The sequence below is a fragment of the Marmota flaviventris genome, chromosome 4 (assembly GCF_047511675.1).
Source record: "Marmota flaviventris isolate mMarFla1 chromosome 4, mMarFla1.hap1, whole genome shotgun sequence".
NCBI lineage: Eukaryota > Metazoa > Chordata > Mammalia > Rodentia > Sciuridae > Marmota > Marmota flaviventris.
The window spans coordinates 74,489,002-74,514,822 of record NC_092501.1 but is presented as its reverse complement, the minus strand read 5'-3'; the positions used below and the strand labels follow the sequence as shown (position 1 = coordinate 74,514,822).

The 25,821-nt window shown below is 38.0% G+C and overlaps 1 protein-coding gene across 4 annotated transcripts in view; it reads right to left on the bottom strand.

Annotated features, from left to right (window-relative positions):
- Positions 1-641: 641 nt before the first annotated feature.
- The window catches only part of Ercc6 (ERCC excision repair 6, chromatin remodeling factor), an 81,467-nt gene continuing 56,287 nt past the window's right edge, over positions 642-25,821 (bottom strand). For all 4 annotated transcript variants that reach the window (XM_071611277.1, XM_071611279.1, XM_071611278.1 and 1 more), the window contains 11 exons: positions 23,863-23,979; positions 19,660-19,755; positions 16,087-16,302; positions 15,145-15,255; positions 14,499-14,618; positions 13,975-14,069; positions 12,463-12,608; positions 11,672-12,376; positions 6,815-7,019; positions 5,970-6,045; positions 642-3,829 (listed from right to left, as the gene is read on the bottom strand). In XM_071611277.1, coding sequence (XP_071467378.1) covers positions 3,407-3,829; positions 5,970-6,045; positions 6,815-7,019; positions 11,672-12,376; positions 12,463-12,608; positions 13,975-14,069; positions 14,499-14,618; positions 15,145-15,255; positions 16,087-16,302; positions 19,660-19,755; positions 23,863-23,979 — 2,310 coding nt within the window. In that variant the 3' untranslated portion in view covers positions 642-3,406. The remainder of the gene's footprint in view (positions 3,830-5,969; positions 6,046-6,814; positions 7,020-11,671; positions 12,377-12,462; positions 12,609-13,974; positions 14,070-14,498; positions 14,619-15,144; positions 15,256-16,086; positions 16,303-19,659; positions 19,756-23,862; positions 23,980-25,821) is intronic.

The following is a 25,821-nucleotide window of genomic DNA, read 5'->3' as shown; positions in this document are numbered from 1 at the left end:
TTGTGAATTGGAGGAAATAAGTTCACTACATTCATTGCAAAATATTAAAATGAGGGCTGGGGTTGTGGCTCAGTGGTACAGCGCTTGCCTGGAATGTGTGAGGTACTGGGTTAAATTCTCAGCACCACATATAAATAAATAAATGTCCATTCACAACTAAAAAACTTTTTAAACTGTTATTATTTTTAACCTAGCAATTCCATGAAAGTATAGCTGTAAGAATGAGAAGATGTCTGTATATAATGTTAATTTTAGATGCAATAAGGATGATATAATTCCATTAATGTAAATTACATGTAATAAATTAGCTCCTATAATAGGAACTCCAAAATACAATGGTTTAAATAAGTCAGTAGTGTATTTTACTCTTAAGTAACAGAGCAAAGAGCACAGTTCAATACTGGCAGATCAATTTCTTCATCCTCAACACATAACCTCTTTGGAGATGCCAGGGCATGCCGAAGCTCCCAATGGGCATTCCCACCAGCAAGAAGGGAATATGAAGAAGAGTATACACTCCAATTCCTTACTGAAGACCCTATCTGGAAGTTTTACATCCCACAGCCCCAAACTTCAATATGTGGCCATACTCAACTATCACAGAGGTTGAGACGTATAATCATTAGCTGAACAACCATGTGTCCAAGTAAAGTTCAGGAATTTTATTAAAGGAAGAAAGGGGAAATACACACATTATGGCAACAAATTTTTGCTACTTGTTTCATAAATGTGTGGAAAACAGCCTAGAAGAACACACACACATATCTGTATAGGAACTATATACATTCCAAATATAGAATTTAGCTCTGGAACAGAAGCAAGATTGGTGCATGGGTGGGAAGATAGATAGCATGCGTATTGCTTGAAATTTTTTAACAGTGACGGTACATTCACATAGTAACTAAGGAATTTTAAAAACTTGACAAAAAAATTCAAGTCCTTTATTTGTATTAATATAATACATTCAATACATTAAATCTATTCACATTGTACAAAGAACTTCATGTTCCAAAAATTAACTTTCATCTAAATGAATAAGTTACTCTATATTGTTAAAACCTTTCCATTTAGAGCACTGTTCTTCAATGCCCTTCACCCCGGAGGCATAAAGACCATGTTTATAGATCACAGGTACACAACCTACCCAAGACCATGGCTTGTCAGCAGCAGAACCGGAAAGAGGACTATCTTGCACTTATTGCATCATACTTTTATTTCTTGCTCAAAGAGAAGGCTACAACTTCTCTAGCTCAATATAATTTAGATTCAGACTCTATAAGGAAAATGTCCAAATGCTCCTCACTAGTGAACCAGATCAGTATTTTACCCTGAGAACAAGCCAGGAGGGGGAGATACAATTTTCTTATATGCTAATGATTACAAAAATAAAAATGTACCCCATAAACAGTCACACGTTTTGATTCTCTTTAGGATTTATTGAGTGGTTTAGAAATCCATTCTAAGACTTCTAGATAATAATAGCAAAATGAATATATATGAATATATATATGAATCAAACTAAAAGCAAACAAAATGAATAAGCCAGAATCCAAGAAAAGAAGCAGAAAATCCTGATAGGAATATAACTCTGCTAAGGGAAGGGAACCCTGGCCTAAGCTATCTAAAGAAAGAACAGCAAGTCTCAAACCAGGGTTCCCCAACCAAAGCCACATGCATCCTGGCAGGGGCACCACCTGCACAGAACCCTCCCCTCTGTGTTGCAGGGAAAAGCTGTTCACTTAAGCATGAGTTTAAGATTTAAGAATACCGCATGGGAGGGAGGCAAGCAAAATACAAAGAAATGACAAAGAAAAAAATAGCAAGTTGCAGAAAACACATCCAAGAAAAAAAATGCACTGTGATGGCTTAGAAGAAATTTAAGGAATGCAATGAACTTGAGAAAACAAGACTTGAAATGATAAAAAAAAAAACTATGAGAAGTAAACAAGAAAAGCAAAGCTAAGAAAATAAACTGAGGATTAAGGTTACACGATCACAGAGCCATAAATATAACAGACTCTAACAGTCTCTAAGTACACAATTAGCTGAAAACCAAACCATTAAAACAGGAGAGTATCACAGTGAATGTCAGCACAAGAGGTGAATGCCACTAGAAAGAAGATGACTTAGACAACTGTGGTCACATCTACAACAATCAGTGCCCTCAGCAAACCAAGCTCAACAAATGAAACAACAGATCTTCAGACACCAGCCAGCAAGAGGACAAAGAGAGCACTGCAGGGTGGTCACCTCATGGTGAGGAAGGGATGCCTGGCCGTGGTGGTCCTGTACAGTGAAGTACAGTGTAGCACTCATGTGTTCTTTCATGCATGTACTTTTGGTTTTTCTTGGATATTCCTTTTTTTTTTTTTTTTATGATAACACATTTTATTTTCCTAAAACCAATAGTGAGAATAGGGAGGAAAATGTATGTTTTGCTTAAAGCCAGAGTAAAATGAGTACACTAAAACTTTCGACAAATATCTGCTTTATTATTTATTACCAGGCTTTCATGCTTTACTAATAAAAACGCTCTCCGACTAGAGATGTCGCTCAGAGGTACAGTGCATGCTTAGCATGTGTGAGGCTCTGGATTAAATCTCCCCAGCTTCCAAAAAAGGGGGAAAAAACCTGCAAATTTAATTATATTTTTTCAAGAAGGATTGTTTAAAGGCAATTAATATGATGTAAATTTGAAATATTATCTTTTCATGTATGGCAGATGATAAATTTAAACATTTAAAAATTATGCATCAAAATACTGTTATCAGATATTGATAAACTAATTTACTGAATAGGCTGACTAAATGTAAGACATGTTTTTAGCACCAATAAAAAGAATTGAGACTTCTATTCTACAACTTCTTCTTTTTCTTCTTTTTTTGAGTACTGGGAATCCAACCCAGGGAGCTTTACTAGTGAGAAACATCTCCAACCCTTCTTACTTTTTACTTTAAAGTAAAAAGGGTCTCGCTAAGTTGCTGATGGTAGCCTTCAACCTGAGATTCTCTTGTCTCAGCCTCCTGAGTCACTGGATTATAGGAGTGCACCACAGCACGCAGCTCTATTCTGTAAACTTCTAAATGAATAGTTATATGCTCCCTGACACCATCTTTTGGGTAAAGGAACAAATGTGCTCCAAGAAGCAACTGTTAAGTCCCTGATTTTAGAACACAATTCATAATGGAAAAAAACAATCCATCCAAGTATTTTTCTTCTAATAGCATTATTAAAACTTTTCAGTTTTGGAGAAGAGTTTTTTCTTTAAAGTTTTAGTTATGAGGTAGATGCCATTTTAAAGTAAACATAGGGGCAGCCAACTTTCCTTGACAAACATATGATTATTAAGCACAAGTTGGTAATCACACACTTCCAGTAGAAGACATGACTGAAAATTTAGTGTTGTTTAGCAGTACTCTGGCTTGAGTTTCCAAATTCCTTCACCTCGAGGAGTTCTATGAAAAGTGCACAGATTTCTCAATAGTTCCCGAAAGACACAAGACTGTGACGCTGATAGCTTGGACTCAAATTCCTGTAGAATCTCCTGAGTGCTGGCCTGGCCGTCAATGTGGGCCTGAAAAGCTATGAAGTTCCTCATTTCCACCAGCAGGTCATCATGTTCTGTGGTGAGCGCCTGAGAGGCAGAAGCCTCTGGCAGGTGTCCACTTTCACTCTCTAACCGCTCTGGGAGAATTAGGTGATTTCTCGCTCTCATTCTGGCCAAGAGTGAGGAGGAAGCAAGAGCCCCAGAAGAAGACTCTGAATCTTCTAATTTTCCACTGAAGTGATCAGGGCCATGATCTTTTCCCTCCTTTTTCATGACACCATCCTGCAGGAAAAAGAGCATTGATAGGTGGAATTCTAGATTATGTCCCTACTTCGTTCCCCAAAGGCTGTGGGGGATTGAAAAATAATTCAGGTGCCAGGTGGTGAGGTAATGGTGGAAAGAATGAAACTCCACATAACACCAAAGGAAAGGAAGTAAGCCAGACAGTTGAGTCCATACACAGTTAAAGAATATTTCCTAAAACTAGGACAGCAAATTGGTGCAACCATTATGGAAAGCAGTATGGAGATTCCTCAGAAAACTTGGAATGGAACCACTATTTGACCCAGCTATTCCTCTCCTCGGTGTATACCCAAAGGACTTAAAATCAGCATTCTATAGTGATGCAGCCACATCAATGTTTATAGCAGCTCAATTCACAATAGCTAAACAATGGAACCAACCTAGGTGTCCTTCAGCATAGGAATGGATAAAGAAAATGTCAAATATATACATAATGGAATATTACTCAGCCTTAAAGAATGAAATTATAGCATTTGCCAGTAAATGGATGGAGCTGGAGAATATCATGCAAAGCCAAATAAGCGAATCCCAAAAAACCAAAGGCTGAATGAATCTCTGACATGCAGATGCCAATTCACAATACAGGGCAGGGCTAGGGAAGAATAGAGTTACTTTAGATAGAGGGGAGTGTAGGGAGGGGAGAGGGTATAGGGTAGGAAGGACAATAGAATGAATCAGGCATTATTACCCTATGTACATATATGACTGACTACATGACTGGTGTAATTCTACATCATGTACAACCAGAAGAATGAGAAATTATACTCCATTTATGTATGATGTGTCAAAGTGCATTCTACTGTCATGCATAACTAATTTTTTATGTGTGTGTGTGTGTGTGTATAAATAAATAAAAAGGAAGAAACAGTAGGCCACTCCATGGGTTTCCACTCTGCATACAAGAGCAGAGGGAGGCAGGGTGGAAGGGCTGTCCTTCAGGCACTGCTCCCAGGAGGCTTCCTGGAGACACTTTCTGTGGCTAGGAGTCTTATTCTGTTCTTATTTTCTCATGCACCCTGACTGAAACTCAGTGAGATAAGCAGCAATATCACAGCTACACTTTTTCTTCACTTTTAAGCCTTCTCACTCTTTCCTACAGAGATAGGAATTAGGGAATAAAGGGAGAGATACTGAGTGCCAAAAGACAAGTCCAAATACCACTGAAATGCAGAAAGAAACCATGAATAATTGCAAACTCCTGGTTGGCAAGCCCCTGAATCCATGCCCTTGTAACATAAGGGCAATGTGCAAGTGCAGGGAAAACTGGTACAAATTGTGTAGCTCCAACCTGGATCCACTTCTAATCCAGTATCTAGCACCAGCCCTCTATGAATATTAACATCCCACACCAAGGGATTGCCGTCTCTCCCTCTAAAGATTTCCTGCATTTTCTCTTGAATGTGTATTCCTTGCTTTATCCCAAAGGCATCTCTTTTGAGAGTGCCCCATTCTTCCTTGAATTTCTATCTACTTTCTTAAATAAACCTTTGTGCCTTTGGCGTGTATTGCAAATTCTTTTCTATCACATATGCCAAGAACCCTGGTGGTCCTGAGTCAAGTTCTCTTTGGGAACTCCTTGGATTCTTTGGAGACATGTCTTCTCCCGTGATACTATGTTATAACTCATGTGAATTTCCCTAAAACAATAAAAACTAACTTGGAAGGGGCCTCAAACTAATACTCAAAAGCACAAAACAGACAGTCAGAAAGGTTCTCTATTCCTAAATGTGTTTATACTAATCTAAAATTGGAATCTGAACCTGGGAATTTTTAAGTTTTCTCATTAACGCAGAAAGACAAAGAATGCTGAATGGTGCAGTTTGACCCAGTTTTCCTCTTACTGAAGTGCTTAGGGCATATGGTGTGCTCCAGAACAGGGAGAGATAAGCACATAGTCAATATAAACTCCAACACTCAAGGTAGTTTTTGGTAGCTTCATTCTAGAGGACGGTGGTCTCTAGGCATGTTCCCTCCAGGCTGTCTTCCCAGCAATACTTTTTTCCCTGTATTAACTTTCTGAGGGCAATAACCATCTTCATATCCAGAATTTGGTGAAATTTTCCTGGCAATTCAATCAAGAAACTCCCCCACATTAAAAGCAAACATGCTATCTTATTACCTGGCATTTATCTGTTGGAGATGTTGAAGGATGCTGCACAGAGAGGTTAGAGTTCTTTTTCTGACCAAATCTACTCCTAAATAAGAAAAAGAATCACAGTAGATAAAATGTTAGTTTTTGTGATGTGATGATCAAAACACTTCTTTAACAGCTAAATTTGTTCTGGAAATTTATCATCATCAAGGTTATAGTTTCAAAAGCATGTCATTTTTGGTTTTCAACCTGTCTGCTTTGATTATTCCACTTTGTTCTACTGGGAAGTAACTGATGCATCTTGGAATGAGACCCACTCAGTATCCTCATTCAGCACACGAAAGCAATCACATTCACATTATAGGTAGGAAAGTTATTCTAAAAATGGCAAACTGAAGAGCATAGTAATTACTGATTGGTGTAAGTTGGCTAATCATCTTATTAAAGTTTAATCATTATTCTGAATCTTGCACTATATAAAAAAATTTTTTTAGTTGTATATGGACACAATACCTTTATTTTTATGTGGTGCTGAGGATCAAACCCAAAGCCTCACACATGCTAGGTGAGCACTCTACCACTGAGCCACAACCCCAACCCTTTTGTACTATTTTTAACTTTACCATCTTTCAAATAAAACTGATTACTACTTCTCCTGAAATTCAGCTTTAGAAAGCAGGGAATGAAAGTGAGGAAGAAGGTAAGACCATTGTATTTCCCAAATCACCCACTCTGATGTATACAATGCTTCCCTGAGAGATTTCCTATTACTGCAGATAAGCAAGCAGGTGAGCATGTTCACCTGCCCTGACTTTTCTGCTAGTCTTCACTGTTTGTCCTGCTTGTAAACATGGCAGGGAGCAATCTCTTACTTTATTCCTGCTGGTGCACCTGAAGTCCCCCTGAGGCCAGTCCAGGTGGGGATACCAGACATTGCCCCAAGACACCTTTGTCGAGAGAGCCTCAGGGCTTTCAAGGCGTCTTGGGCTACTCGGTTGGCTTCTGCCTCTACCAGGACATAATCCGGGCTGGCTCCATCTATGATCGCATCGTGCTTCACCACGCTGTGCACACCCACTGATAAGAACAAAGAAAACAGCGAGAGTCACATTTCAGTTCATTGAACAGGATACTATTTTCCTCTATAATAGTCTAGGGTTGTAGGAGATGAAAAGAACATCTTTAGCTGCTATTTGCGAAGTGGCTGTTAGAACTCAGGAACTTCACAAAAACCACTTCTATTCACACTCACTATTACCCTAAGGGGGAGAGTTATTAATTATCCCTCTTTTAAAATAACTAAGGAAAATGCTTTAATCTCAACTTTAATATTTACCCTTTCCCCTGCTATACAGAAGAAAAGCAAAAACCTATTAATAAATTCTTCAATGAGGAGAAAATATAAACCAGAATTATAGAATTTCTAAAAAATAACAATCATAAAAATGCTATGTATCAGAATCACTGAGACAAACTTAATACAGTGATCAGTGGACAATTTCATAGTCTTGACACTTATATCAATAAAGAATAAAAAGTGAATTAAATTTCCAAGTACAAGTTACAAAAAGAAAAAAAAACCTATACAAAAATAAAACAAAACTTCCAACCAAAATACAATAAAAACAAAAATACCAGGAAGAAAGTAATAAAGAAAAAAGCGAAAATAAGGTAGAGAACAACCACAGATCCAGTTTAATAAATCAAAATCCTAGTTTATTGAAAAATAATACAAAATAGACAACTAACTAGCATGGCTTAATCAAGGGAAATAAAAGGAAAAATAAATTTACAGAATTATAAATAAAAAGGGAGAAATTATCATGGAACAAAGTGAATTTTAAAAAAATCACCTCTATGCAAGTTGGAAAACTGAACAAAATAGACAATTTCTAAGGAAAATAGACCAGTAACATAGAAGAAATAGAGAAAGTTATCAATGATAAACATAGCACAAAGAATATAGATCCATATCATTTATGAACATCAATAAAAAATACTAAGTACAATACTAGGAAATAGAACCCCATAGCAGTCAGAAAATTATACTCTATGACCAAGTGGGGAGTCATTCTAGAAATCAAGGTTGGTTCAAGATTAAGAATCCCATTATTTAATAAACCATATTATGATGCTGGTGGTTTCAGTATTATCCATAGATTTCTATAGATGCTGCAAATGCCTTTGACAAAATTCAACATCCATGCAAGAAGAAAACCCCCCAAATTGGGAAGTGATGATATTTCCTTAATATAATAAAACATATACCTTAGTCATAACACCAGAATCTTACTTCATGGGTAAACGATAGAAGTTATTTCCACTGAGAATGGAAAGATGTATATTATCTCCAGTATTCACTTTCCATTTTAATTGAGTTACTAGCCAGGCAATTAAAAAAAAAAAAAGCAAAATCAATTAAAGACATAAAATGAAAAAGTAAAATTTTCTTTTTGCAGTTTTTTTCCTTTATTTTTTTTTCCAGTGCTGGGGATGGAACCTAGGGCCTCGTGCATGCTAGACAAGTGCCCTACCACTGAGTTATGTCCCCGATCCTTCTTTTTGAAGTTTTTAATGACAACCCATCTAGACAATCCTAGAATATCAATGACAAAACTTTAACAATAACTCAGAAAAGAATGAAACATAAAAATTAATATACGGAAATCTATAAGCTTCCTATTCTATTCACAAACAATAGAATTTCTAAAATTTTATTCCCTAGTATTGTACTTAGTAATTTTTATTGATGTTCATAAATGATATTGATCTATATTCTTTGTGCTATGTTTATCATTGATAACTTTCTCTATTTCTTCTGTTGCTGGTCTGTTTTCCTTAGAAACTGTCTATTTTGTTTCGTTTTCCAACTTGCATACAGGTGATTTTTTTTTAAAAAAAAGAACACAATGGTGGGAAAAGCTCCATATTACAATAACAAAGAACATAAAACAGGAATAAACCCAAGATACAAGTAAAGCCATTACATGCGAGAAAACTTTAAAACATGCCTGGGAGGACACGTTAGGCCTGAAAAAATGGAAAGACATCCCTTGCTTTTGACTGGAATGACTTTATAACCTTCCTCCCTGTGCTAATTTATACATTTAGTGTAAATCCAATAAAAACACCAAGAACTGCTTTTATGAAGCTAGACAAACTGATTCTGACATATGAAAAAACAAACAAGCACAATCAGCTAGGAAAACACCAGAAAGCTATGCCTTAACTGACAGCAGACAAACAGTAGAACACTCTTAATTCCAAGTGTGTTGCCAAGGCAGGAATAAATAAAGCAGGGTATTAGTCACCAAATCTACAAAGGATATAGAAATGCTCTATATGATAAAGGTGGCATCTTAAGTCACTGGAGAAAAACAGATTTTAAATAAACGATGCTGGAAAAGGTAAGGAGTTACTTAATCCAAGTGGATTAGACAGACTTAAATGTAGAAAAAAAAGTCATATAAGTAATGTGGTGAAACATGATACAAGTTCAAGAAAATGTGGTGAATTCCATTATTATCTAAGTGTAGAAAATGTTTTTGTTATCCATGACTCAAAATAAATAACAGGTAAGACTGATAAATTTGAATTACCTTTTTTTTGTTTTGTTTTTCAAGGGGCTGGAGATCAAACACAGATCCTTGCACATGCTAGACAAGTGTTCTACCACTCAGCTATATCCACAGCCCTGTATATTTTTCTAGATAACATTTTCATCAATAAAATCATTATAAGTAAAACAAGACAAATTGAGAAAATATATGCAACATATATGATAAATAAATCAATAAATAGGAATGTTTGAATTTATTAAAACAACAACAAAAAAAACTTAAAGGGGAACAAAGGCCAAAAAACTGATTTAGAAAACAGGCAGAAGTCATAAACAAACAATTCTCATGGAAATTTAAAAAAAAAGAAAAGGAATAAGATATAAATGGTTCTATAAATGTTGTTCAACTTCACTCAGTGAAATAAAACAAGGTATCATTCTTCAAATTTTAGATAGCCAAAGTTAAACATAGAGCAAACTCTCTTAGCAAGGGTCTGGGACAGACACTTATACATTATTGGTGACAATTCAATTTGATATAAACCTTATGAAAGGGAAAAGGACATTATCTCCAAAGAACAAAAAAAACCATATACATACATATACATATACATACACACACACACACACACACACACACGCGCGCGCATATATATATATATATATATATATATATATATATATATATATATTACCTTTTGATGCAGCAATCTCACTTTCAGGAATTTTCTCTGAAAATTTTATCTCTAACACAGTACTAAAGTATATAGGTTATGCTAGCCAGCTTTTTATCACTGTGACCAAAATATATGACAAGAATAACTTAGAGGAGGAAAAGTTTACTTTGGTTCATGGTTTCAGAGGTCATAGCTGGCTTCAAGGCAAAAATATCATGGCAGAGGAAAGCTGCTTAGCTTGTGGCAGCAAAAAGAAGAGTAAAGATCCACAGAGAGTCACAGTCCAAGGACACATACCCCATGACCTACTTCCCCCAGCCATGCTCTACCTGCCTATTAATACCACCCAATAGTTCAGTTATCAATGGATTTATTCATCGATAAGATTACAGCCCACATAATCCAATCTTTTCACCTCTGAACACTGCTGCGTTGCCTAACATGAAAACTTCTGGAGGGGGGACATTTCCAGATGCAAACCATAACATGAACACAAGATTACTGCAAAGTGAAGATTTAAAAAAGGTATTAATAATCTAAATGCTCAAATGTGAATAAACTATGGTATGTCCACATAATAGCAATAAAAAAGTAGGAAGCTTTCTATTAATAAATACAGAGTGACTGTCAGGATGTATGACAGTTTTTAAAAGGTTAATATAAGATATTATAGGAGGTACCGTTTGTATCAGACTAATATGTGCTATATATTTTGACACAAAGAAACACAGGAAAGAAGAGGTATAAACACATATAACTGGGGAGGAAGTGATGGAATGTAGGTGAAGGTATTCTTTGAATATATCTATTTGTATAGTTTTGACCTTTATAACTTTATATTAATGTATTATATATTCAAAAAGTAAAATAAACAAGGATAGGGGGACCCTAAAATGGATAAAAGCAGAAATAAACTAACCTGTGTTATCAACTGTGACACAGAGAGAAAGGAGAGGAAAAAGAGGAACTAAGAAACTTTTGACCATATTGTGTGGACTAAAAACTCCAGACCAAAGACAAAAAGAAATATAAAAAAATATTGAACTCTAGTTAGTATGGTTGTCTTTTGTGGGGGTAAAGGTTGGGAATTCTAATGCTACTATGTATTCTAGGATTGATAAAGTAAGTCAAGCTGCTGAGAATGATGATTAATACTTCTCAGTCTAAAAGAAGAATCACAAGTATGGAAAGGACCCTATGTAGTTGGCTGGGAAATTGCCTATTAAAGTTCAGACAGAACATGTCTATTTAAAACATTACATCTTGCCTGTGAGTGGTTATTTGTTTCCCAAAGTTTCAAACTCCTCCAGTTCTTCAGAAAAGGGGGTAAATATAATTTTCAGAATGTCAATACAATTGAAATCTAAATTTTAGAAGGAAAACATCTCTGGTTATGACCCCCCTCTGTATCATCAGTTAAAGGATGCCACACTAAAAATGGCTTCTTGTTCTCTGTTCCTAGCACCTGTTGGTAAATGCATCTAAAGTATTACCTGATTTTTTGAAAAGCTTTTCCAAAACATAATCATCACTGCTCCGTTCCTGGGCCTCACTCGCAGGCTCAGTGTCTCGTTTGTGGTACTGCCTTTTCTTCACCAGGTGTGGGACTCGAATTCCTTCAAACTTGGCATCTTTACAATGCTTAGAGTTTTTGGCCTTTGGCTGCTGCCGCAGATGTTTTTCTGAGATCTCTTCTTCTGACACATTATGATGTTTTGTTTTTGACTTGTGCTTATAAAAATGACTTTCAATTTGTTCATTCTTCCTAAGACGTTCTGACTGAACCTGGGAGCTTTCTCCTTTATAAGAAGGACTTTGCTTTTCATCGGTGCTTTCTTCACCAGATGGCTGGGATTTTCCACCAATGCTTGCAGAATCTGAACAGTCCCTATTTCCACTAATCACTATTGGCTCCTCCCGTCCAGATACTGCTTTTGTCTCTTCTCCAAGCCCATCACTGCTAGTTACGTTCCCATTTCTATGAGGGTTACTTTTTAAAGGATTACTTTCAGTAGAAGTTTCTGTATTTCCTTCAGTTTCTGTTGCCTTAGATTTCTCTTCAGTCAATAAGGCATCGTTTATAGATGTATCAGAATCAGGAAATTTTCTGCATTTTGGAATTCCACTATCTGTTCCAAAGGCTGATGGAATCTTTTTTTTTAAATGGCTTTTGGGTGTCTGAACATCTGAACCAGTTCCTTTAAAGAGGGAAAACAACACTAATGTTACATTACATTATTCATATAAAATTGATAATTCTGAATTAAATGACTTTATGTAATACCTGCAAAAATAGCACTAGTTTCAGTGCTCTGTGATGCATCAGGACTAGTCAGAGTAAACAGCTCATAAAGATCATTCGATTTGAAGAACCGCCTTTGTTTTGGATCTTTTAGTACTCTGTTTGTCAAAAACTGCTTGAAGATTTGTCTATAAAGATAAAAATTATGCTAGTATAAAATAATGTTAGATACACTTCAAAACTTCAGTTATAAAACAACATGAGATATAACTGCATCTGTATAAATGCCTAAATCATCCCCAAAACTTTCGGTCTTATAAAATTATAGTTCTGGATGTATATATCAGTTGATCTTCCATGTTTCATAGAATTTAGATTTGAAAGAATACCTTATTAAAATGAGCTTTTACAACCTTAAAACATTTCAAAAAATATTTTTCATACACATTCATGCAGCTAAAAGCTTCTCAAAGCTGCAAGGGTCTCCCTGATTCATGGACCAAAGGTCCCATCTCCTGCCCTGCTCTGACCTTCCTATGATGGGTTCAGGAAACTGACCTGGGTTTTGCAAAGTCCTGACTCTGACCTGCCCTGTCAGTTCCCACTTGCTGATCCACACTCTGTGCCAAAGCCCCATACCATTGTCCCTCTTACAGTCATCTCAAGAAAGCAGCACTGTTCCCCCAAGTTAAACCTCTCTTCTCACAAAATCCAACTCATCTCCAATCCTCCACAATAGGACTTAAGGACATGGAACATTCTAGGAATAATCCAGGGCACAGTGGAGAGTAGTAGCTTCCCCTTAGCAACTAGGGTATAGCACATAAGAATGATCTCTCCAGTGGGTGGCAAAGTCTGGACTGCTGAATTTATCACTGCTGAAAACCCCTGCATTCTAAAGAAAGATAGAGGAAAAAACAGATGTCCCATCAACCTCTCTCCAAGAGGCATCTGAGCCCAAGACTATGCTGATCACACCTGAAAGGCATGTGAAAATGCCAATGTTAACTTCAACTCTGCCACTTTTCACAATTTTCCTAAAAGAAAGTGGAATATTGCAGGGCACGGTGGCACACGCCTTTAATTCTAGCGCCTCGAAAGGCTGAGACAGGAGGATTGGAAGTTCAAAACCGGCCTCAGAAAAAGTGAGGCATTAAGCAATTCAGTGAGACCCTGTCTCTAAATAAAAATTCAAAATAGGGCTGGGGATGTGGCTCAGTGGTCAAGTGCCCCTGAGTTTAATCCCACAAACTCCCACCTCCAAAAGGGGAATACTATAGCAGGCAGAAACAGTTCTCTCAGATAAGATTATCAAGTTTACACATAAGTGGACTTTGAAGTAGAATAAGGTACAATGATGATCAAATTTGAAGACATTTTTGAAAACTCACCATTAAGCCATCTATGCTTATGTCAAAGAAAAAATCACAATAGAAGAAAAACTATATCCTTTAAGTTATAGCAATTATTTTATTTTTAAAACAACACTTAAAAATACTCCCTGCTCAAAACTCTGGGTGCATAGTCAAAACTTGGGCAGCCATCTATACCAACCGATGGTAAATCTTCTCTTCAATTGTGCCTGCCATCAGAAGCCTATACACAGTCACCTGCTTCTTCTGGCCTATCCTCCATGCTCGCTCTCGGGCCTGCAACAGAGAAAGAGAGATCTTAATGAGGACCCTTCCCCTGCAAGTGCTGATTAGAAATAAAGACAGCTGGTCAGTGCTTTCACTCTCTGAGATAAAATTTTGACTAATGAGGCCACAGACACTTAAGGCCTTTTAAAGGACATGAACAGTCAGTTGCCAAAAACTGAACCAAGACATCTAGATCTGAAAAATATCCTAACTTTGCTTGTGCTCTTTTTACTCCATATCTAGAAATGGATGCTGTGGTAAACTGCTGAAAACTCCTCTGCCTATGGAACCCTAAAGGATGTGTTCATTCATGTAAAAGAACAGGAAACTACCAAAATTTGGACTGTGAATCAATTAGAACATCAAAGAATGATCACAGTGTTAACCGAGAAACTCCATTTCTACTAACACATTTTGGTTTTAAAGTAAAAGACAGACCTGTGTATCAGTGCTTGGGTTCCAGTCAGGATCGTAGATGATGACTCTGTTGGCCCCAGTCAGATTGACTCCTATGCCACCAACCCTCGTGGTCAAAAGAAACACGAAGATGGACGTGTCCTACAGGAAAGACACATGGCACTTAGCAGACACATCTGAGACTAGCTACAGCTTTTTGTTTCTGCCAAACACATATTCTATATGTGGACTACTAGGCTGTTCCCAGTATGAGGAATGGTGACGTCCCAGAAACCTTTGGTGAACGAGGCTCACCTCATAATTCCTACTCAACTAATTATATTAGTAACATTTAAAAACTGGGTTTTCGGGGCTGGCATTATAGCTCAGCAGTAGAGTGCTTGCCTCACACTTGTGAGGTACTGGGTTCAATCCTCAACACCACATACAAATAAAATAAAGATATTGTGTCCATCTTAAAAAAAAAAAAACAAAACTGGGTTTTCAAGAAGGACATTTTTTAAGTACATGCATATCCCACTTCCCAAAGATCCTGAAGTGCACAGAAGCACAACATCTCCCTTCAGCAGCTACCCAGTCCTAGGAAACATAAACACTGCTCAGGTGGCTGTGGATGTATTCACTCTTGTCCCTCTACATACAGCAGCACAGTCTGACTCCTTGTTACCTCATTGTATTTTGTAATCAATGGTTGTCTTGATGCTATGGTAGTGCTTCCATCCATCTTGAGATAGGAATACTTCTGGCTTCTCAGGAACACTTCTAGTATGTGTAGCATCTGTTTGATGGGAAGAAAAGAGCATGCAAATAAGATATACATCCTGGTGAGTCTTTCTCTACCTGTATAAATAGCCATATCTTCCCCAGTGGGCCTATTTCCTTGGGATTAGTTCTTAAAACTTTTTAAGTAGCCCTACCTCAGGCCCAAACTCACCTTAATACCAGAATCATATCTCTTTTTTTTTTTTGGTAAACCAACTCTAGTCAGGTACAGTGGTGCACGCCTGTAATCCCAGTGGTTCAGGAGGCTGAGGTAGGAGGATCATGAGTTCAAAGCCAGTCTCAGAAACTTAGCAAGGCCCTAAGCAACTTAGGAAGACCCTGTCTCTAAATAAATAAGGACTGGGGATGTGACTCAGTGGTTAAGCACCACTGGGTTCAATCCCTAGTACAAAAAGCAGCAACAACAACAACAACAAAACAATTCTAGATGCCATTTCTAGAGAAAGATCCAAACTCCTAAAGAGATCTGCAGGCTGCCATCTTAACAACAGTGGCAGACTTGCTTTAGAAGCATTTTAGTTTATTATATACCACCACCACCACTCCTTTTTTTTTTTGTATTGGGGAATAAATCCAGGGTTGCTTAACCACTGAATTATATCCACAGCCCTTTTCATTTTGAGATAGCACAACCCTCAGCAAATAAGTGAGATCCTAAGTTGCTGAGGTTGGCCTCAAACTTACGATCTTACTATCTCGGCCTCCTGAGTCACTGGGATTATAGGCAGGTGCAACTGTGCATGGCTATTATATTCTATTTTTAAGGCATGAAGAACAGACTTCTTTCTTATATGAAGAACAGATAGAACTTCTTTCTTTCACTCACCTGTCTTGACTGAGAAAACAGCAACACTCGCTGACCCTGCTTTTGCCATATTTTCAACAAAGATTCAACAACAATCATTTTCCCAGAACGTTTCCAGTATCCAAACTGATTTTCTTCTAGTTCATCATCTGGAAGACCTCTGAGATTCTTGGGACCTCCAGAAAAGAGATCAGGGTGGTTGCAGATTTTTCTTAAAGCTATAAGTCCAGAGAAAATCTGTGATACAAAAGAACATACGTGCATTCAGATTACCCATGTAAAAATAATATTCAGGAAAGAAGGAAGGGAAGGAGGCTATTCCATACGTGACATGGATTAAAAAAAATCATTCTTTACTAGCTTCTTATTTTCTTCCCTAATCGCATTATTAGGAGCTGGAAGACATTAACTTTTGCTCATCTTCATCCCTGATAGGGCAATTCTCTGGAAACAAAACAATTCTATTGGACTGAACATGTCTACAGGGGTCATATTCAACTGCTGATAATTTACTTTCTTTACTAGTAAAAAATGGTATGTGGTTAACTGCATTGTAATCTTTATATAAAAACTGACTCCTTAAAAATAAAAATCTGAAATATCATACCAATCTAAATTTAGAGAAATCAGTCATGTTAACTATCAGATATATTTAAATATTACATTCCTAAGCAACTCAATGAAATTCTGCAGTTGAATGTGTGAGTCAGAGGCTGAAGTTTCATTTACCTGTATATTATTACTACATCAGAAAATTAATCTGGGGCTGGAGTTGTGGATCAAAGGAAGAGCACTTGCCTAGCATGCATGAGGCACTGGATTCGATCCTCAGCACCACATACAAATAAAATAAAGATACTGTGTCCACCTATAACTAAAAAAAGAAAATGAATCTGCATGACAAATGCATAAATGAGAAGGATATGAAGAAAGGTTCATGCAACAGAAAAGTATAAGAGGCTGGGGTAAGTATTCCCTAACCCCTGCCTCAGCCCCTGCCTGAGGACATTAACAAAACAGCAAGAACAGGCCTTCTCACAGATTTCAGAGTGTGACTCAAATAAAATTCATTAGTATGAGAGCTCAAGTAGAAAAAGAGATATCAGCTGGGTGTGGCGGCACACACCTGTAATCCCAGCAGTGTGGGAAACTGAGATAGTATGATTACAAATTCAAGGCCAGCCTCAGCAACTTTGCAAGGCCCTACACAACTTAGGGAGACCCCATCTCAAGATAAAAAATAAAAAGAGCTGGGAATTGGCTCAGTGGTTAAGCACTCCTGGGTTTAATCCCCAGTACCAAAAAGAAAAAAAGAGCTAATAAATTAAGTGAATAATCAAAGGGATGACAGTTTAAACCCCCAAACAGTTACACAAGCAAATAATAAAAGATCTGAACAAATCAGAAATCTGTGAAAACTCCCAAAGAGACATCTCTAACTCATTTTTTTCCTTTTGACCTGCACTGTCTGACAGAGTAGCCACTAGCCACATGAGGCTATGAAGCACATTAAGTGTGGCTAGTCTGAATTGAGATGTGCTGCAAATGCAAAATATATGCCCAATTTCAGAAACTTAATACAAAAAAAGGAGAGTAACATATCTCATTAATCATTCTGAAACTTTGATTATACATTAAAATGATATTTTAGATATATTAGGTTAAATAAAATACACAATCAACATTAATTTTCTATTTATCTATTTACCTTTGTAATGTAATTGAAACTTACAGGTGTGGCTTGCATTCTCTATCTATCATTTTGATCTTGGAGGCAAATGAAGAAGTGAAGGGGAGATTTAAGAGCTGAAGAAATGTGAATGATTTAGAAGCCTTTATATATATCAGTAACTGATGAAGTAAGAAACAGATGTAGTTAAAAGAATGAAAGAAACTACTGAATCTGGAAGCACAAGCACTCAGATACTATGAACACAGGCAGCCACACTGCCTGCATTCATCTCGATCCACACACATCACTAGTCCAATGGGACAGGACAAGGACCATGACTTCAAAGCTCAGCATGGATTAAAGGATACAGAAAGGTCTGTATTCCTAAACCTGGATTCCTAAGGCTTGTTTTGAAAGCACCTCGCAGAAATGGCTCTTGCTCAGGATGACAGCAAGCAGAGTGAGCATCCTCAGCCTTAGGAATCTTATATATCAAATCAATAAGACAAAATTCACAGGGTATACACAAAGAAGGGGTACAGTTTAGTCTAAAGCCCTACAGCTTTAGACTAAATGCTGATTATATTCTGCACCTACTTATTTAACATACATATAACCACATATATGTATGTGAGCACTTAGTGCTATCTATAGTTACAATGTTACTGTAGAAAAAAATGTGTAAAAATGATTTTTCCTCAATGTGTCCACTCACACCAGCACTCTGGGGCTGTTTCCCTATATTCTGCATGGGAGCCCCAGTCCCTGAAAACCTCATCATTGCAGATGCCAATACTTAGCTATTCTTCCACTAGACCACAGGGTTGGATTCAAATACAACAGTACTGCAGTAGAGATGAAATGGAACATACACAAATTTAATGTGTTCTTTCACTTCTTCAAGGCTTGAAATTTAGTCAAAATTCTCACCAAAATGTTTTCAAAGGGTCACAGAAAATTCCTAACCCAGCAGAAGCACATGCCATCTAAATAGCATTTAGATACTAGCTTCCAGCATACAATCTCAGCAGCACATTCTTATTTAAAAAGTTCCCAGGGACAGTCCACCATGGTAACATGTTCCAGAGAGCTAAATTCTAGCACACTCATTTAGTTATATAATGTTTTTCCATTGTTGTTATTTTGGTTTTTTTCTAAGAAGACATTATCTACTTCTGAATTCTGGACAACCACAGAAGGAGTTTTTAGAGTTTTGGAAGGAATAGAGTGACATAAATTCTTTTTTTTTTTTTTTAAGAGAGACAGAGAGAGAAAAATTTTTAATGTTTATTTTTTCGTTTTCAGTGGACACAACATCTTTATTTTTTTATTATTATGTGGTGCTGAGGATCGAACCCAGGGCCCCGCGCATGCTAGGCGAGCGCTCTACCGCTGAGCCACAATCCCAGCCCATAAATTCTTTACACACACTGGGGATGATGAGAATTAGAACCAGAGACATTTAAATCAGAATTATATTTCCTTCTAACCTGGTAGTGATTCATGTTTATTAGGGTTCAGGACTCCCTTAAGAAACTGATGAAAATCATGAATCCTCATAATCCTCTCATTATATATAATTTCTGCCATCATTCCCAGGACAACCCAGCAATGTACCTGACACTCATCCACCTGCTAGGTGAGACCCTTGAGAGCCACAGGAACTATCGGCCTCGTGGTCACACCCACAATTGGGTTCCAGCTCCATAGCTCATGGCTACCAATCTCCCACTAGTGACCTCCCTCCTTTGCACTTTACTGTCTTCATGCTAGATCTCTGACTTCATACTTCCCCACAGCTCACCAACAAATCAACTGAGATGACATGATATAGAAATCCTGGCACATTCTAGACACCAGTTTCCTTTTCTCCCCCACCTCTTCTCATACACAAGTTATACAGCTTCTGTTCTATGGCTGACCTGCATCTCTCCATTGAGAATCCTGTAAACTTCTTTGGAATCAATGAAATTCTGGTAGACTTTCTGCTGCTCATCTGTAAGACGGCAAAATAAGACCTACAGGGGGAAAAAACAAAGAAAGTATAATTTAAAAAAAATTATTAGAATAAAGTAATTAAAATATTACAACATAAGCATTTGGTTCCCTAATCAAAAGAATACAACATGTGCAATTTTAACAAAGCTACTTACTAAAACAACAAAAAATGATGATACCTCTCATTGTTGAACAAAGACCATTTCTCCATTTTTGTATCTACCTATCTCCTGGTCCCTGCCCTATTACCCCAACAGTCCCTAAAGACTAGCTTCCTGTTCACAGGCCAAGTTCAGGATCCAAGTACAGACCATTCCTGGCCTCAACGTGCCCAGACTACTCCACCTTCCATGCCCCTTATGTGCACTCTGCTCAGCAGACCTGACAGGGACCTTCACCTCACCTAGAATTCCTCTTTTCCTGAAGTTCATAAGTTAATTAGACTCATCTCTGAGGTCAATTACTCCATGCCATTGGGTTCATGGACTTCCTATCTCTCAACCTTTCTCTTTCTCTAAATTCACCACCATCACCTCATGGCTTGACTTTCTTCTGTGGCCAGTCAAATACCCTTGTATGGCCAGACAGCTACCCTGTGTCACCAGTACGGGCCCTTTTCAATCTACTTGCCATATGAATTTCCCAGAGGCAGATCCACTCTCCCACCTGCCTTCTCGACTTTTTATGGTCAATATCTAGCACCATCTCCCATCCTGTGGCAGCTTGCCACTTCTTGTTTCAGAGAACGCCTCTACACACACCCTGCCCAGTACCTTCCTAAAGCCCAGTGCAGCATGAGAACTGTTGTGCCAACACTCATTTCCCTAAGCTACTCCACTTCAGCCACCGTTGTCTCAACTTCTATTTAAAAGCAATCATATAAAAACAAAATGATAAAAATCAAACCTGAAGCCACCAGAATCAGGCAGAATTCCCTAGTTTCCACTCCCTAAAATGTTTCTACTTCTGCATCTACCTCACCTTAGTTTCCCTTATTCCAGAGGAACAGAATCCAATACAGGATCAATGTTAACTCCTCAACCTTTGCACCATATCTGAAAACCATGACCATTAGACACTCTAAAAAAGGGAGGAAACTTCCTGAAATAATAGGGGATAATCCTTACTTCCATTCCACTGTTTCACCTAGGTGTTTCTGCAGATAGCAAGTCTGATCGGCACCCCGACTGATGCCACTGATTTTGTTCCTATGTGTCTGTCACTAATGACTTCAGAGTTGCCAAAATCATCAGGTTCTTTCCAGTTCAGTCCATTCACCCTGTTGCTCTGCAGCCCTGGCCTCCACTCCTCCTAACCCAACTCTTACCTGTCTGCCCGGGCTTCCCTATCTTCCTAGCTAGCTTCTTTTCTTTTACCCTTTTCTTAGGTGTTAGTGCTCCTCTGGGCTGCTTGTCTTTTCTCATTCTCCACCTACTCCACGGGCAAACCAATCCCTGTTTAACATGTTCCTAGCTCATAGGTGTTAGTTACATCCTAAGATCCTCCTCAAACCTCTAGACTCATTTGCAACAGCCTCTTGGCCAAGGGAGTGTTTGCATAGGCACTTCACATGCATCATAAATTAAACCTGTCAGTCATGTCCTTCTGAAGCCTCTATAGCAATAGATATATCCCAGCATCCTAAGGGGGAAATCTGGACATCACTGGGCCCTTCAAGTACCTTCTGTCAGCCCCAACTTTCTACCAGTCCAAGCCACATTTTCTCTCCAAAGATTTTGGAAGATCTCATTAACTTATCCTTCTGCTTCTACTTTCTTTCCCTCAAAAAACTTTCATTTGTGGCATGAGTAGTCTTTCTAAAATATTAACCTCAGGGTTTACAATTCTCAATTTCTTACATTTGTATTTCAGTCTTAATTTCAAGGACAACAGAAAAAAAGCCCTTCCTCTAAAACACAAAGAAAACTAAACCAATAGTTTGCCAGGTGCTTAGCACCTAGGAATCACTGTAATATTTTTTACAAGGGATTTTTAGATGGTTATACAGAGTCAGATTTCCAGGAGTTTCCAGTCTAGTAGAGAGACTAAGAGGATCTTTTTGTTGTTGTTGCTTAATTAATTATTTTTTATACAAATGGAGCACTACTTTTCATTTCTTGGTTGTACCTGATGTGGAGTCACACCATTTGTGCAATCATACACTTGTTTTTTTTTTTTTTTAAATACTTTTAGTTGTAGATGGACACAATACCTTTATTTTATTTATTTATTTTTATGTAGTGCTGAGGATCAAACCCAGTGCCTCACACATGCTAGGCAAGTACTCTACCACTGAGCCACAACTCCAGCCCCTTCGGAGGATCTTAATAAAGAAACTTCTCTGCGTGTGTTTTTTGGAGGGTGGAGTGAGTGTGTCAGAATCTTCAGGTGGAGGGACTTAAAAGCAAAGAAGAGAGACACATGTTGAAGAAGCAGAAAGTGATTCGTTTGACTATGGCATAGTAAACACAGTTGAGATTCCATAGTGAAAATAAATGGTGTGAATAAATCAAATTGGTGATCTTAAACAGGTGATGGGAAAGGAACAGTGAAGGTATGTTGATAGGAATAACCTTGGGCAAAATTAATCCAGCAACAATGGGAAATACTGCATGGTGCAGGAAGTCTTGTTGGGTGGGAAGCTTGTCAGACATCAACTGCACCAGTTTATGACCAAAGTCATGGGTGTGAAACAGAAGAGAGTAAGACTGAAAAAGGACAAATAAAATGTTACAGCAGTGGCTGACTTGGAATTAACCAGCTCAGACAACTGTGGTTTGGGGACTTGGCTACAAGGGGAGAATGTTTAGAGAATGTGAAGATAAAAGGCTCAAAGTAGAGATAAGTGTGGTGGGAAGAGAAGAGGCAAGAATGAAAGGAAAAGTAGCCTTGATGACAGAAGTCAAAAGTCCTATTCAGTTTAAACATCCAACATCTATAATGCATTTACAGGTGCCAAGCAAAGGTACAATTATCTTTTAAGATTACAGAATACCAGGATGGAATTTAGAAGGACGATTCTTTTGACACCAAGTCAAATGACATCAATCCTTTGCTCAGTATAATCCTATGACTTTCCGCCTTGCAAAAAGTAAAATCTACAGTCTTCCCCATGACCAGCAGGCCTTGACATCTGGCCTCTAGCCAGTAGTCTGGCTTCCTCCCTGTGGTTCTTATCCTTGCTCCTTTGGTCACACTGGCTTCCCTACTGGTCCTCAAGAGTACCAATGCACTGCTCCAGTCTATCCCTAGGAATAGTCTTTCTTCAACTCCCATACAACTCACTCGCATACCTTCTGTAGGTCTCTGCTCAAATGCCACTGGATCAGAGATCTTCTCAGACTATCTCATAAAAAGCCTAAACCCTTGCCCCTAGCACTCCCCATCTCCTCGCCCAGATTCAATTTTCTCCATACTCAACCACCTGCCATCTTCTATACTTATTTGTGAGTCTCTCTCTACATTAAGAATAAATGTGAGAACCATGATAACTTGCCCTGCTACCTAATGTGACCAGAGACTTGAATCATGCTGAAAACATGGTTGGCATCTAATACAATGTATAGTATGAATGAACTGGGGGCCTAAGGAAAATGAGGCTTTTAAGAAAAGTAGTTAAAGAAATCCATGTGTTAAGAGAGAGAAAACAAAGTCCATGGGTCAGAGGAAGAGTCTAACTGAGGGCAGATGCCACAGAGGTACACCTGTCACATGCAAATTAGGACCAGCCTGCCTTGCAGCAACAGGACCCACCTGTTGGCCTAATCTTTTTTTTTTTTTTTTAAGGAAATGTCAGGTCTATACAGCAATCCCTCTTTACCCACACATCCACATGTACCAATCTCCTGAGGAAATCTTTGTTTCATTCTGAACCTTATTTATTTATTTATTTTAGAGAGAGAGAGAGAGAATTTTAATATTTATTTTTTAGTTTTCGGCAGACACAACATCTTTGTTTGTATGTGGTGCTGAGGATTGAACCCGGGCCGCACGCATGCTAGGCAAGCATGCTACTGCTGGAGCCACATCCCCAGCCCCCCTCATCTGTTATACACAGGAAAATCAGAGTGAAGGGGCAGGCACACCTGTGCTTGAGGACTATTTGGTTAAATTCTATATTTACAGACCTGTTCATTTTTATCTGGCAAAGAAAGGCTCATCTTGACATCTGACTTCATTCTCCGCAGAAGGTATGGGTTTATGGTGTCTCGTAAGACACATGCACACTTATAAGCAGTTTTCACCTGTAATAAAAGAAAAAGGAGAAATTACTACATCTAAGGAATGCATTTGTTCTTACCTCTGAACAGATTCCACTGCTTAAAAACAAAAAGAATGACTATGGTTGTACAAAAGTGGTTGGAAATGGTCAGAAAATGGCTTGAAAAAATTTGTGAAAGTTCTGTATACTTTAGGTGATGGTGGCTTTCATAATATCACCAGGTGCAAAACTGATCTCATTAACTAAAATGTACAACAAAAGAAAACCCAATAATTTTGTACCTTATTCCTCTTCAATATTTGCTTTAGTTATTATTATATAGTTAGACCTTAAAGTAGAGATTTATGTGATTCTTAACCACCCTCCAGGGAAAAACCGCTTTCAAACAAGACTGTTTATAATCTTGTATTCTCCAAAAGCTACAAAGGAAATGCTACTCTGCAAGACTGAAGATCAAAAGCTAAGTGTGGGGGAAGCTGAAGCAATGGAAGCCACCAGCTAATAAGCAGAGATTACTGCCCACTGGAGACTTAGGAGACTAAGTTCAAGAGGAGCCCTATGATCCCAGAAATGAAAGGTCACTCTAGCCTAAAATGGAACATATGGCTCTCGTAATGGACACAGTCACACGAGAGGGGTATTAACTGTACATAGAAAAACAAAGACCCATAGCCCAGGAAACCCCTCCCTCTGCAATTTACTTAAAAGCAAACAAAGACTTCAATAAATTATTAATAATTAAAAAAACAGGCTTAAGAACTAAGTAAATTACTATTTCACAGAACAAGAAAAAAGTCCAAAGTTTTAATGCAAAAAAATTAGCTATAAAATCAATGATACTGAGGAGCTTGACCATAATACACAAAGAAAAGTTCAAGTTAAAATATTAACATGTAAAAAAAGAAAACATTTTTAAAAAGCATAAGAACATCTCACTCAAGCCCATGTCCATACATGTACAGTGTGTAGGCATGTGAATGGGTGTGCACTCCCACCCCCCAAAAAAGGTGTTACCTGGGATAACATAAACTAACAAAGAATTCAACTAATCAACAACTTTTATATCTCCAGCACCTCAAGTGTATCATTGGATGCTGATCAAAATTACGTTTAAGATAATCATGAAGTACATGATTTGTGATGCAGAGATGATTAAATTTCAGAATTTAACAATACATTATGGTCTCACGGAGGAAGCAAGTATTTCAATATGCTGAGGAGATATCCCACATCCTCCCTTTGCCCACATCTCTCTCCTGCTGGTTGTAGATACTAGTAAACTAAAACAGAGCTGGCTGGGAGGGGCCAGTCCCTCAGCTTTGCTCTTTCCTGCAGGCCAACTCCAAGGCAATGATCTTATATTTAATTCCCACCTGGCTCCCATGGCTGCCTGTTATTAAAAATAATAATAATAATAAGGGGGTGATCTAACTGTATTTCTCTAACTTTCCCAGGCCCCCAGTGCTATGGAAAATGGATACCTCACTGCACATATCAATCTTCTTCCTGACAAGATGGAGAGGTGATTATAATCCCCCAGCTCTGCCTCTTAGACAAGTCACCAAAACAAGGAGTCTCAGTTATCTTGACTATAAAATGAGACATCTCCTGAGGTTCTTTGCAGTTCTGAAGTTCCATACCAAAGCTGAATGCACCACCCTGTGGGCTACTGGTGTTCTGCCCTTACCTTCCTCAGCCCTATTAGTCCTGGCTTCCTCATTTCTTCTTCAGGAGGACTTTCTTGAGCACTACAGTCTCTGATAATGGATATCTCCCCTAGTCACAGTCCTCATTATTCGGTTATGGGATTTTCATTTACCATTTTCCTTTTGTATGCCCCACACTGGACCAGAAATACTATTCA